Source organism: Rhinolophus sinicus, chromosome 8, assembly GCF_057876585.1.
Source record: "Rhinolophus sinicus isolate RSI-liver-muscle chromosome 8, RSI-T2T, whole genome shotgun sequence".
Lineage (NCBI taxonomy): Eukaryota > Metazoa > Chordata > Mammalia > Chiroptera > Rhinolophidae > Rhinolophus > Rhinolophus sinicus.
In genome coordinates this window covers 61,871,912-61,884,752 of record NC_142508.1, presented here as the reverse complement: position 1 = coordinate 61,884,752, position 12,841 = coordinate 61,871,912, and the positions used below count along the sequence as shown (strand labels likewise).

Genomic DNA, 12,841 nt, shown 5'->3' with positions numbered 1-12,841 from the left:
CAGGAATGTGGACCTCTTCCGATATCATAATAAGGAAACTTGGACTCTTCTCTGACCTCCATAGGTTCAAGGCTACTTAATAGTGTAAACTGACCCCCCAATAAACTAGGGTTAATTCCTACCAGGCAGGCTGAGATAGTCTGAAAAATACAAAACTTTCAATAAGCTTATTACTGTGTACTGGGCATTGCAAAGTGCTTCATTGAACCAAATGCCTTTCTCTCACTGAACTCCTTACTGAAGGGCTACTTGGGATCCTTCAAAATGGTTGTATACTTACTGTGTATCAAAGATTATTCTGACCACTTTACATGGATTATCTCATTTAATTTTCACAACAAACTAAAGTAACAGTCTCAGGAGTTAGATGCCTGGATTTAAAATTCTGCACTGTTATTTAATAGTTGTATAACTTTGGGCAAGTTACTTGATCTCCGTCTTGGTTTCCCCACCCACAAAATGGAAATAGTATTAGCAACAAATGATTGTTGATATATAATGCACTTAGGGGCCAGCCCGGTGGCTCAGGTGGTTGGAGCTCCTTGCTAATACCGAAGGCTGCCGGTTCGATTCCCACGTGGGCCAGTGGGCTCTCAACCACAAGGTTTCCAGTTTAACTCCTCGACTCCCACAAGAAATGGTGGGCTCTGCTCCCTGCAACTAAGATTGAACACGGCACCTTGAGCTGAGCTGCTGCTGAGCTCCCGGATGGCTCAGTTGGTTGTAGCGCATCCTCTCAACCACAAGGTTGCTTGTTCGACTCCCGCAAGGGATGGTAGGCTGTGCCCCCTGCAACTAACAACAGCAATTGGACCTGGAGCTGAACTGCCCTCCACAACTACGATTCAAAGGACAACTTGACTTGGAAAAAATCCTGGAAGTACACTTCCCCAATAAAATCATATATATATATATATATATATATATATATATATATATATATATATGTGTGTGTGTGTGTGTGTGTATGTATATATATTAATATATAATATATACACACACACACATATATAATGCACTTAGGATAGTTTGTGGCACAGTAAGTACTCAAGAAGTGTATCTAAGTCACTAAGTTGTGTGAGTGTTTCACCTCTTACCAGTGGCAAGCTTTTGGAGTTACAAGCAGTAACTATCACTGGCACTGACTTATTCCAGCAATTTCTGGCTGTATTCGAGGAAAGAAAAAGAAATGGAAAAACGGCCAGCAGCGAAGACATCTACAGGTCCTTTTGATTGATTGTGCTAGTATCTACTTGAAGTACAAGTATACTTCTGGTCTCTGAAATACACACCAACAAATGTGCGGACCATGCCTCCGGATTAGCTCACGTAATCTGCCCCAAGCCCACCACATAAAGATGGGCACCATTTGCTCTCTATTACAAGCTCTCCCATGAAGGGCTTCTATCCCCCACCCAATGGCCATCATCTAAGGCTGGGATAGGAAGAAGGCGCAAACACCAAAAGGAAAAGCTAGTAGTTTATATAGATAGATATATAGATATATAGATATTGATATATATTGTGTTTACATAGTCCACAAGTTAAATGCAGGTATTCATAAGAAGAGCATTAACAATAAAAATACAATCTGTGTGTAGCCAAGTACAGAGACTTAAAATGGTAAAACAGCAAAAAGGATCTCACAAAAGTACAAATATACAGTACAAATTGATTTATTTAAAACAGTTACAAAAAAGCACAACAAAATAGAGATTATCCTTAGAATTATTAATGCTTTGTTAAAGATCAGGTAGGATTAGAGGGTAAGAAATGGTATGGGTGGGGGGAGCACCTGACTAGTTCTAAGGCTTTAGATACAATGCAGTTGATTACATATTAATTCAGCCATTACATACTGGGGATGGTAGTTGGGGGTCAGTAATTTATCTACAGGGAACTCCTACACCAATCAGATCCATCCAGACCTCCCCAGTGGCGTCCTTCTCTACTTCTCAGGACCCTAAAGCCAACTGGATGACAACATTCCCATCCTCCTTTCTCCACCCCATTCCCTATCCATATATTCTTCCCTCCCCTAAGGTGCTGTGCAAGCTGAGAGCAGTGTGCTCTCTGCAGCTGGAACATATACTGTTTTGGCTACAGGGATCCTGTGTGTGACTAGGAAGGTTACAGGGGACAGCCTTATTTAATACTTCAAGTTTGCCACGAATACAGTCTCTCCCTCAATATGAGATTCTCTTGAATGCAAACATCAAGCAAATGAGGGATGAACCCTGCGTTCAGCAATACCAGCAATGCACTAACCACTCACAGCTCACAACTACGTGCAAACTCCCTGTCCCGGGAGTGGGTGTAAAACCACTGTGTCATCAGCTCATGCTTTCTCTCTCTCTCTCTCTCTCTCTCTCTGATGAACCTCAGTCCCCATGACAGTCATAAAAACAAATAAATGCTTGCAAGTTTGACAATAGGTAAAGGCACATGGGCTGCTGCCACACACTGCAGACAGGAACCCAATTTGAGGCCATCTTTACCGCTGGGTATTTGCAGTAAGAACGGCTTTGGGACCACACAGACTTTTGAGTTTGCAATCTACCGGGGGAGGATCTAGGCTTAACAGGAGAACTAACAAAGAAACCTTAGTGTGAAAAGTGCATTTATTACTACTGTTCCTGCTGGGGAGGTTCAGCAGGGCAAAGCGCACCACCTCGCCTCCTTCCGCCCCAGGCACTGTGCATAGTCTGCAGGTAAGGAGAGAGTGCAGTCGACTCGAGCATCTCGGGGGGCCAGTCATCCCAGGCCCAGACCAGGCTTCTGGCCCAAAGATGGATCCTAGACTTGAAAGAGCAACTGACAGCTGCAAAGACCCAGATGCTTATTTTATTATTGCATAATGTGGGAGGCCTTCCCTACCCCAGGGAAGCTTGGAGGGTGAAGGCTCCCCAGCAAAGGGCTAATAGGTTCCTGGTCAACATCCAATTTAGCACAGTTCAGGTCTTCAACTGTAGTGTACACTTTTTCCCATCTGGAAAGTATTGTAGCTTCAGTGTGGGTTAGTAAACTTAGCCCTAGGAGACCAAGAAACCTCCCTAAAACCTGGCCTCTGCCCTATTAACTTTGCTTTTAAGACTGTGACCTAATCTCCCATGGCCAATTAATCAGCTTATCTTTACCCCAATGGACCCAGGCCCTTTCCCAGTCAACTCATGCCCACCCTTCATCTCCAGTGTGATCACTCAACTCTTCAATATGCCTGCTTGCTGCAGGTTTAAATCATACCACCAACCTGTGCATCTCCTATGATGCCCACTGGTAAAAATAAAACTAAACCCCACAGAGGGGCTATTTCAGTCAAACTTCGAACCCCCCTCCAACCCCAGACCAGAGTTCACATAACTGGAGCCAGATGAACCTCCCTGGGATGCTGACACAGGCCCTAACCTGGTTCCCCATCATTTATTTTTAAAAACAGGATACAAGATACCACAAAGGAAAGAATACACAGAAACCACCCACTAGTAAGCCCTTGTTTCTCCCTCAAGACATATTTGGAACCAAAGGGCTCCCCACTAGTACTGAAGCCGTATCCCTTTGGATTCACCAGTCCACCAGCAGCATGTCACACTATCCCTAGTCACCGTGACTTTGCTATAAAGGAACACTTGCACAGGTAAGAATGGACAGGATGCCGGGATTTCACCTACATAGCCAAAGACACGGAAGTATGGAGCCATAAAGAGGAGCAGGCAGGACAGTGAGCGGACAGCAGCAGTGGCAAAGCAGCACAGACCAAAGCCCTTGGTGTTTCGACCAACTGGGACCAAGAGTGTAGAAGGGTGAGTCCAGATCCGCTGGGGCCCCTTCCCACGGGTACAAGTACTCAGCTCTGCACAACCAGCTCTTCCTCCCATCCCTACCCCCTGCCATCCATGTACACTAATCTTGGTAAGAATGATAATCCAATACTTAGCTGTATTACCCATCCTTTACCTGGGTCTCCTACTCCCAAAGTAGTTCCGGCATTTCTGATGACTGCCCAAGTTAGCAGTCCTCCTTCCTACCCCTAAGCTCTGGGGATGGCCTCCCACTGACAAGCACTGGCTCTGGCCTTCTTCAATTGCCCATTCCCCAAAAGGCTGACAGCTTCCCACTAAAAGGCTCACTCTCTCAAAACCACTCTTAGGTCTCTTCCAAACTTATTAAATTCCTGTAAGGAGAAGGGACACACCACAGGTTACTCTTTCACATGCCTGGAAGACTGAACCAGAGGGAAGAGGTGAGGGGAACGTCTTAGCTCTGACCAAGATTTAGAGCAGAGCTTCTCCTCGGAGACCATACTACAAAACCATACCATACCTCTGCAGTTCAGCAAAACGAAGTATTAACATATTACATATGCATGGCACAGTATCAAGGGAGCTGCTGGTATTGCTTTACCAGCAAGAGACAGAAGGGGAACAGCAGCAGAAAGGGCGGGCCCAACTTGCCAAGGTGTGCAAGATTTTCCCTTTCCAGAATTAAGTGGAAGTTACCCGGCTGGGTAGTGGGGTTATTTGATTTAAACTACTTGGCCTGTATCTGGTTAGATATGGGTTTGCTCCCATAAGGATGCTCAGTTGGTATCACTGGTGGACAGTTTTTGAGTGTTGACTGTGTGCATCTCACTGTATTCAACTGAGGAGCCTTCCTATGAGGAAGGATGTTTCTGAGAAACCCGTGCAAACAATAACCCCTGGGAATGAGTTGCTCATGGAACAGACGGAGATGAGGACTTCTCCCAGGGCCACCATCTGAGACGATTCCTCAAGACTCAGCCCCACAGGCCCCCCACCGTAGGAAAGAAACCAGAGAAAGCAGCATTCAGAGAGAATGGGGGACAGAGAAGGGAAAGGGCATGATCCCAAATGAGTAGAAGGTTGAGTGTCCACCAGACGGGGTTGGTGACTTGCGGTCAGGTCGGCAGCTTCCTTTGGATGAACCTCCAAAAGCCGACTGACCAGGTAACTGCTCTCAAGGAATGAAACAGTGGAGTGTAGGGCTTGTAACAAACAAGCCAGTCTCAGTCATTTGTTCCCCCTGGAGAACAACCTTTAGCACCTGAACACTAAGAATGACTCCATTCTCAGAGTCCCCCTCCCCCCAGGAGGTAGGTAAGATTATTTATCCCCATTTGGCAGCTGGGGAGGAAGTGAAAGAGCAAGAGGTCACAAGACTTGCCTGTAGTCCTTGACAGAGCAGAGATCAGACCTCAGAGGTTTGAGACTCGTGATAACAGGCCAGGCCTCAGCCAGTCCAACTACATTTCTCAAGGAAATGCCAGGACCATATCCTGGGAGAAGCCTCACCAGAGAGCTGGCTGGACGATACCCTGAGTTGCTTCGAGTCTAAAGACCCCCCAAAAAACAAACAAAAAACCCACCCACCCACTTGAAAGCTGGTGGGGGAGCCTAATTCTCAATACCCAGTGGAATCCCACAGTCCAAGCTGATGCTAAAAGTTGTGAAGAAAACATGGGCTTAAGACACAGGGGGGCAAATGCAACTAAGATAGAAAATACTCTTTGCAGAGGAATACTCTACCATGAAATGAAATCTAGATTTTAGGTATTGAAACATTATCAAGATTATCCCAGAAACTTAGAGCTGGCTGTGAAAGGGGACAGCTTGGAGAAGCCTGAATTCTGGGAGAGGAAGTGGAATAAGATGGGAGGAGCCGTGTAAAAACACCAGGATAGGCACTACCCAGCCAGGTGTACCTGCCCTGACCCAGGGCACAGTTCCCTTCTTGTTTCTCCACCAAGCTGTTCAGTTGCAGAATGGGGGACATGATTCTGAGTCTTAAAAAATAGAAAATGTAACTGAAGGGGAAACCAGAGAGACCCCTACACACCAAAAACTAGAGGTCTTGGTCAGAGTGGACAAAACTAATTTTTTGCAGAAGGGGAAAGGCAGTGCAGCTACAAATTAGGCCCAGGTCAAGACACCATGCAGAGAGGTTAGGGCAGCAGAAGGGTGGGGGCCGCGCAGGCACTTAGGCACAACATAGACAGACAGAGGAGGGGTGCACGGGCTGGGGAAAAGGGTCCACTGATTCTTTCAAAAGTCACGATTACCAACTAACGATTCAGTACAATTTTGAAGCGGGTCTGGCATGCTGGGTAGGAGGCGCTTTGTTAGATATGCTACCTGTCCAGAAGCCCTACCTACAGCCCGGTCAGCCTGGCCATCCGGTCTTTCTCCCCAAGTCCCCCGACTGGGTCCCTGCCAAAGCAGTACTTCACTCTGAACCCTGGAGGGGCTTCTCTCTTGTGGTGCTAGAAGCCTTGTGGGAGGAATGGTGAGGAGAAATGGGAAAGGGCGGAAGCGGGACCAACCCGAGTCCAGCAGATGAGTGAGTGCTCCTCCCCCACAGACATCTGTAACAAAACCACCTTTTAAAGTGCACAGCTCTCAAAAGAAGAGTTCTAGGTGGGAACCCTCTTATTCCAACCATGGGCCTCCTGCCCTCCCACCACAAAAAAGAAAGGAAAAAAAATTCAGACAGTTGAACTGCTACTATAAGCTGTGGATCATCATTTTTGGCTCTTTCTTTGCTCCCTCCCTCTGCCACCTGCTCCCAAAGCCTGACTTCCCCTTGCAAGAGCTAGGGATGGGGAGGAAAGAACAGGGAGGCCCTGATATTTGGAATGTTTCTTATCCTGCGTGTACCCCTTCCTTCCTTGGCCCAGGCCTGCTGCTCCCCATGACAGCATCCTCTGGGGCTGTCCTGAAAGGATGCCATGGGGTAATGAGCAACAGACCCTGCCTTGGGAGGCTGCCTTCATGCCTCCTCTTCCCCCACCAATCTCACTGCCAAGAGAGCCATTCCTTGCTCGGCATGTGCAAAATCCTCTGCCTGCTCACGCTGAGGCCCAGCTCTGGGGTAAAGCCCCAGCCTGGTCTGGGAGAGAGGTTCATTTTCCTGCATTGGAACGCCCTTCGATGGACAGCTTTACCTCCTGTGGAATGAAAGAGGGACGGAGCAGTGCAGCCCGTGCCTCCTCCCCTTGCATGCTGTATCTTTGGAAGCTTGGGGTTGACCAGCAGGCCTGAGCACCAGGCTCTGGCTGCGAGGGCTCTACCACTTGGGAGCCCTCGCCTGACGGCTGGCTCTTCCCCTCACTGTCACATTGCTCTCTGGGTCCCAAGGCTGTCCTCTCAGGCCTTTCTCGGGGGATACCCAGCTGGCCTGGGGGAGCACAGCTGGCTTGAGAAACTGAGTTACTGTTCAAGCTCTGTAAACTGATAGAGATGCAGACATCTCCCACCTGTAGCCGATGGCAGGGCAGAGAGAAGAGCTGTGCAGTCCGCCCAGGGCTGCAGGAGGACCAACCCTGGCCATATACAAAAAAGGGGTGCTCAGGGGGCACCTCAATGCTCACTTTGCTCTGCTGCTCACCAACCACGAAATGCAGCATGACAAATCCAGGCCACTGGCTCTCCTGAATGTCCACGACTGTGCTAGAGTCGATCTTCAGTCCCCCACTTACTTCGGCACTGCGCACAAAATCCTGGGTCTGGAGGTCCTCCACCCGCTTCAGCTCCCCCGTAGCCAGCTGGATGATGGCGCCTTTCATGAAATGGGAGGGCAAGTGAGAGGAGGTAATGGGGGGTGGCGTTGGCTCCTTGTCTGGAAAGATGGCTCTGGCCTGCATGTCCAAACTTGATGCCACCAGGATCTCCGAGCCCATGGGCAGCAGGCCTGGGTCAGTTCCAGTGGGCACCAGGTTGCCATTGGCTACAACCACTGCTTTGGGTAAAGGTCTATGTTTCACCGGTTCCTGATGGGATTGAGGATAGAACCCTCGGGCCTGGTTTTTCTCGGCCATCTCTGCTGGGTTCCTGGCTGACCCTCGCCCCTCACTCTGATGGTCAGGGGTATGACGGGACAGGTTGAGGGGGCTGGGCTCATCTTTCCTCTGAGCTGCCACCACACGATAGTCCTGAGAAGCTAAAGCGCCAACTACCCGCTGGACCTCAAGGTCGGTGTCTGGGGTCCCTCGGTGTGCTGGCACTGCCACCTCCACCCGCGCCGTCTGAGAACCTGAAAACAACTGTCTATCCACCACACATTCTACCACTGGCACCAGTCCCTGGCCTTCACCCTTGCTGTTGGGGGAGTCAAGGGCTTCACTTTCTCGTCTTACTAAATTTCGCTCTCGCTGTCTCTGTCCGTTGGCAGCAGCTGCTTCCAGAGCAGACTGGCCCTCCTGAGGAGTAAGAACTGGGCTGGCACCTGCTGGAGGGGTTTCATGCAAGGTGTACCCAGCAGGTAGCCTGGACATCTGATAATAAATGGGCATCCGTCCTGGAGCGAGGTCCAATGGCTGAGTACTCGAGTGATGTGGCAACTGCCCAGGTGAGGTGGTGGCAGAGGGGGCTTTGTTGAATGAGTGGGCCGGGGAGGAAGCCTGGGGGGGAGGAGTGGCTCCTTCTGCCAGGAGCGAGGCATATGGCACAAAGTGTGGAAGGTGAGAGGTGGCGAGGTTGGCAGACGGGGAAAGTAGGGGACTCGGTAGGAAATTAGGTGGCACAGCATAGGGAAGGCTGTAAGGAGACCCGATAAACTGCAGAGAGGTGGATGGGAGCTGAGCATAGTGGATTGGGGGATAGTGGATTCCTGGATGTTGAATCAGTGAAGACGCTACATTAAATGTGGGGGGCAAGGGGCTCATGTTCACCACGGATGGGAGGCCAGTTGGAGAGAAGGTGGCAGGTGGCACAGCCACCTTATACAGCATGCCATATTGGTCCACTGTCAGACCAGTGATGGCCTCAGAGCCATCACCCCCTAGGCTGACTCTGGTTCCTGCCTGGCTCTGCCCAGCCACCACAACCCCTCGGGACCATTCAGAGGCATCACTGGAGGGTGTGTGGTTAGTTGAGCAGCTGGTAGTTCTCCCCATATCCTCGCTGGTCACGGGGAGGTCTCGTTTCTTTGGTGGAAGGCATTCCTGACTCCTCTCATGAACAGGTTTCATATTGCTTTGCAGTGTTCCTGGAGCCTGGAAGGGGTCGGCTTGCTCCTTGGGGCATCAGAAGGGGCTTCTCTGTGGCTCCCCTGCACCCCTCTCTGTTGCTGGCTGGGGTGCCCACATCTGCTAGGGAACAAATCAGAGGCAAAGAAAAGTAACCTAGGGGTGAACTAAGTCAAAGGAAATAGCACAACTGTGCCCATGAAGGAAGATGTAACAAAGGGGACTGCTGGGGCGAAAAGAGGTATGAGAGGGGGCAGGCAAGGACACTACCCTCCTCGCTCATGCAGCCTCGGACATGAAAGAGACAAACAGTCACAAGGAGCTACAAGGAGAAGCATAAATAACCCTAGAGAAACCAACAGCTTCATGATTAGTTGTGCCTCTGATGGGGAGCTTGACTATTCTCAGCCTTTTCCCCTAATGGGAATTTGAACACATAGTCTTTGCTGTTGACTTTTTTCTAAGTCTCTCCTTTTGCCACCAAAGACTCCTGCGCTATCTTCTTTCCTGAACATAAGACCTCATCTTCACTTCCTTCTCCCAGACTAATTTGAGTTCTGATCTCACCTATCCCTAGCTCCCCGCGCCTCGGGCCTGGTTAAACTTTTGTCATCTTCTGCCTCGTATTGCCACTACCTCAAGGACCCAGGTGTCAGTAAGTCCTCAGGTCTGCTTGTGTCTTGTTTTTTTAAACTTTGATCCCTAAAAGTATCATGAACATTAGCATCTTCTTTGCCCCATAAAACACTACATTCAAACTTGGGCTCTGTGGGGAGAGTGATTGTATGACCAAGTTCTACAATTTATTTGTTTCTCCTCGTCCCCAAAAAGCAACAAAATTCTTCTGACCTCATAAAGACTTCTCGTTCCCTAATCTGGCAAGACTTCTTTTCTTCTCAGAGACCACCTACTATTTGCCTTCTTCATTCATTCCCTTTCTTTTTTCCTTTGTGTTTTGTCAATGGCTCCTACTCCATCGTAGGTCTGCTCTAGGCACCACTTCCTAAAATTCTGATTCCATTCCTCCAAGCACTCCTGTTTATTACTATCTTAGGTCTGTATGATTCCTAAGAAAGTTCTCTCTCCCCTTTCTCTTGTTGTCACCTTTCGTACATGCTTTTGTCCATTGTCATAAAGTATCTTTTTGGTCTGAACACTTCAGTGCATATGAACTTTGTCACCTATTTCTTCCAATCAGGCTCCAGTTCTTTAGATCTGAAAAGAGATTTCTACATTATACTCTGCTCTGTTTTTCCACAGTTGAATCCCAGATGTTTTTCTGCAACAAGGTATCTAAAGCACCTGTATTACCTGAGCTTCCAGTACCGCTTCTGAGCAGCTGTAGTAAGAAGCAGTGTCCTCCCCGCTGGTGTGGGAACCTAGAAGACAGACATGGATAAAGTAAGTAGGAGCCTAGCCTCTGACCATCTCCAGTGTCATCAAGAAAGGTAACTCCAGGCCAGTACGGTGGCTCAGGTGGCTGGAGCGCCCTGCTCCTAACGCCGAGGTCACCGGTTCGATTTCACATGGGCCAGTGAGCTGCACCCTCTACAGCTAAGATTGTGAACAACAGCTCTCCCTGGAGTTGGCCTGCCCTGACACGGCAGCCAGATGTTGGCATCAGCTGCCGTAGGCTGCTGTGTGCTGCCACGGGCTGCCGTGTGCTGCCGTGCGCTGCCATGAGCAGCGGGTGGCCAGCGTGAGTGGCCGGCAGCCAGTGAGAGCTGCCATGAGTTGCTGTGAGTGGCCGGCCTATGACTGGCGACCAACTGCCTCAGCTGGGGGAGCGCAAGGCTCCAAATACCAGCCTGGGCCAGGGAGCTGTGTCCTACACAACTAGACTGAGAAACAATGGCTTGAACTGGAGTAGGGGCGGGGAGGGGGGGCACGGAGGGAGGCGGAAGAAAGGGGGGAAAAGATAACTCCAAAGCCACAAAGATACTAAACTCCACGAGTCCCTTCGTCCTCTACTACAAGCATAACATCACATTACAAAAAACGCGATCTCTTAAGCTTTAACTTGTAGGAAGACATCCCTGGAAAAAGTTTTCCATGTCAAACTTCATTGTTTTCCTTAACATCATATTCTTCATTGTCTACCTGTTAAATTTTCCCAAAGGTTAAATTTATTCCCCAGAGATTACATTTGCTTCCAATCCCAATTCCAGGTAACTGCACAAATAAAAATGGAAGACTCAACATTGTTCCCATGGGATCAATAGGAACCAGGAAAAATCAGCTTCACAGATTTCACTTTTATTCAAGGCTGATGAAAACATAGTTGTGGAGGTTATTTAAATGAGAAAAATGGCACTAGAGAAAAAAGAACAATTATTTATGTTTCTGGGGCAGAAAAAGAGGTCAAGGGGGAGTCACTCAAGGGGAAGCCTTATTAACAGACTTTTCAGGGTAAAAAAATGGTCTCCTGGGTGTGTGTAAAATCTTCTGAGTGACAACTTGGTACCAAGTGCTGAATCAGTTGTGACAGAAACTAAAACATTGCCTGGGTCCCCACTTAGCTAACAATGGGGAAACAAAACTCACGCTAAACTGTCAATACCTAAGTCTACAGATGCCAGACACATCAAGCACTGAAGAATGGAGCCTTAATCTCTGCAAACAGAAACAGTACTGAGTTCTCTGAGAAACCACCCACTGTCCTGTCCAAGTTCTACAGACCACTGCAAGCCTCAAACCAAGCTGAAGACCACTTTTACCTCTTATAAATACTGGCACGGATGTACACAAAAAGGTGATGAGATAAGAAAACAAAGTGGAAAGACAAATTCTTAGTTCCATAAACACAAATGACACAATGGGCACAAGTCGTGCATCCCTTCTTTGTAGGCAGTTCCAGTAACTGAAAAGCAGTTAGCTTTCAGCTTTCTCCTTCATTCCTAACAAAAATTGGGGTCACGTCTTCAACCCCAGCATGATCCTTGCTCCCTGCAACTAAAACATTAAAGAAAACCTGCCTCTAGGTCACTGAGGGGTTAGCCAAATACAGGCTAATAGAAGGACTGAAAGAGCCAAGAGGTCTGCAGGAATGACAACAGAGACAAGTCTATGGACAAGGCTTGTGCACCACGCAAAACACATTTCGGAATGTCAAACCCCGGCCTCTGGAGGGGCTCAATGAGGATTTCTCAAGGGGAAGACGTAGCTTGTGACCCCAACCGAGCTAACGGGGAAGGAGGACTGTTCCAGAGAGTTGCCAACCCTGCCAGCAGAGCCAAGGAATCGAGAGACCAGAAATCGCTGAGGGCGAGAGGTGCGCCCGCCAGAAAGCGGAGCTTGGAAGATACTAGAGGTTATGGCTTCCCCCAGTGATCCCGCAATCCTTGCTCCAAAAAGCGTAGGGCCCGAAATTGGGAATTCAAGGTTTAGAGAGTGGGGGTCGACCCTTCAAGCAGAGGGGCAGGGGCCAGCAAGTGATGCTTCCTTGTTTGGGGGCCCCTTCCCGCCGCAAGGACTCAGATACCCCGGCCGGTGGGGACACAGCCACGGGCGCGCCGGAGCCTGAGGCAGCTTTCTGGGCTGGGTCGGAGGGAAGCGAGCCGGGTCTAGGCGCGGCCTCTTTCGCTCTATCGGTCCGCGGTTCTCGGGCCGCGGTTCGACGGGGCAGCGGGCTCCGTAGGGCCACTTCCTCCGGAGCTCCGAGCCCAGGCCTGCATGGCCCCAGTGAGACCGGCCCGGCAGCCCTCTCTCCCGGCGACACTCACCGGCCCATCTCACGGCGCTCTTTGGGCTCCTCCCGCTCGTCCCGGAGCCGCCGCAACTGCGGCCGCCGCCATCCCCGGCCCCGGAGCCGCCCCACACCCAGCGCCCCCCCAGCCGGGCGCCCGGAGATGGCGTCACGCG

The 12,841-nt window shown here is 49.6% G+C and overlaps 1 protein-coding gene across 7 annotated transcripts; it reads right to left on the bottom strand.

The window, feature by feature from the left end:
• Nucleotides 1–1,467: 1,467 nt before the first annotated feature.
• On the bottom strand, nucleotides 1,468–12,841 carry ATXN1L (ataxin 1 like). 7 transcript variants are annotated; one of them, XM_074314629.2, is made up of 4 exons: nucleotides 12,703–12,841; nucleotides 10,292–10,359; nucleotides 10,085–10,195; nucleotides 1,468–9,103 (listed from the first exon to the last, which is right to left on the bottom strand). In XM_074314629.2, exon 4 carries the CDS (start codon nucleotides 8,981–8,983, stop codon nucleotides 6,917–6,919), a length of 2,067 nt encoding a protein of 688 aa, XP_074170730.1. In that variant the 5' UTR covers nucleotides 8,984–9,103; nucleotides 10,085–10,195; nucleotides 10,292–10,359; nucleotides 12,703–12,841; the 3' UTR covers nucleotides 1,468–6,916. The 7 variants fall into 7 exon arrangements, 6 of the variants coding, with proteins under 6 accessions (XP_074170730.1, XP_074170729.1, XP_074170732.1 ...); XM_074314628.2 differs by having other exon boundaries at nucleotides 1,468–9,100; XM_074314631.2 differs by having other exon boundaries at nucleotides 10,094–10,195.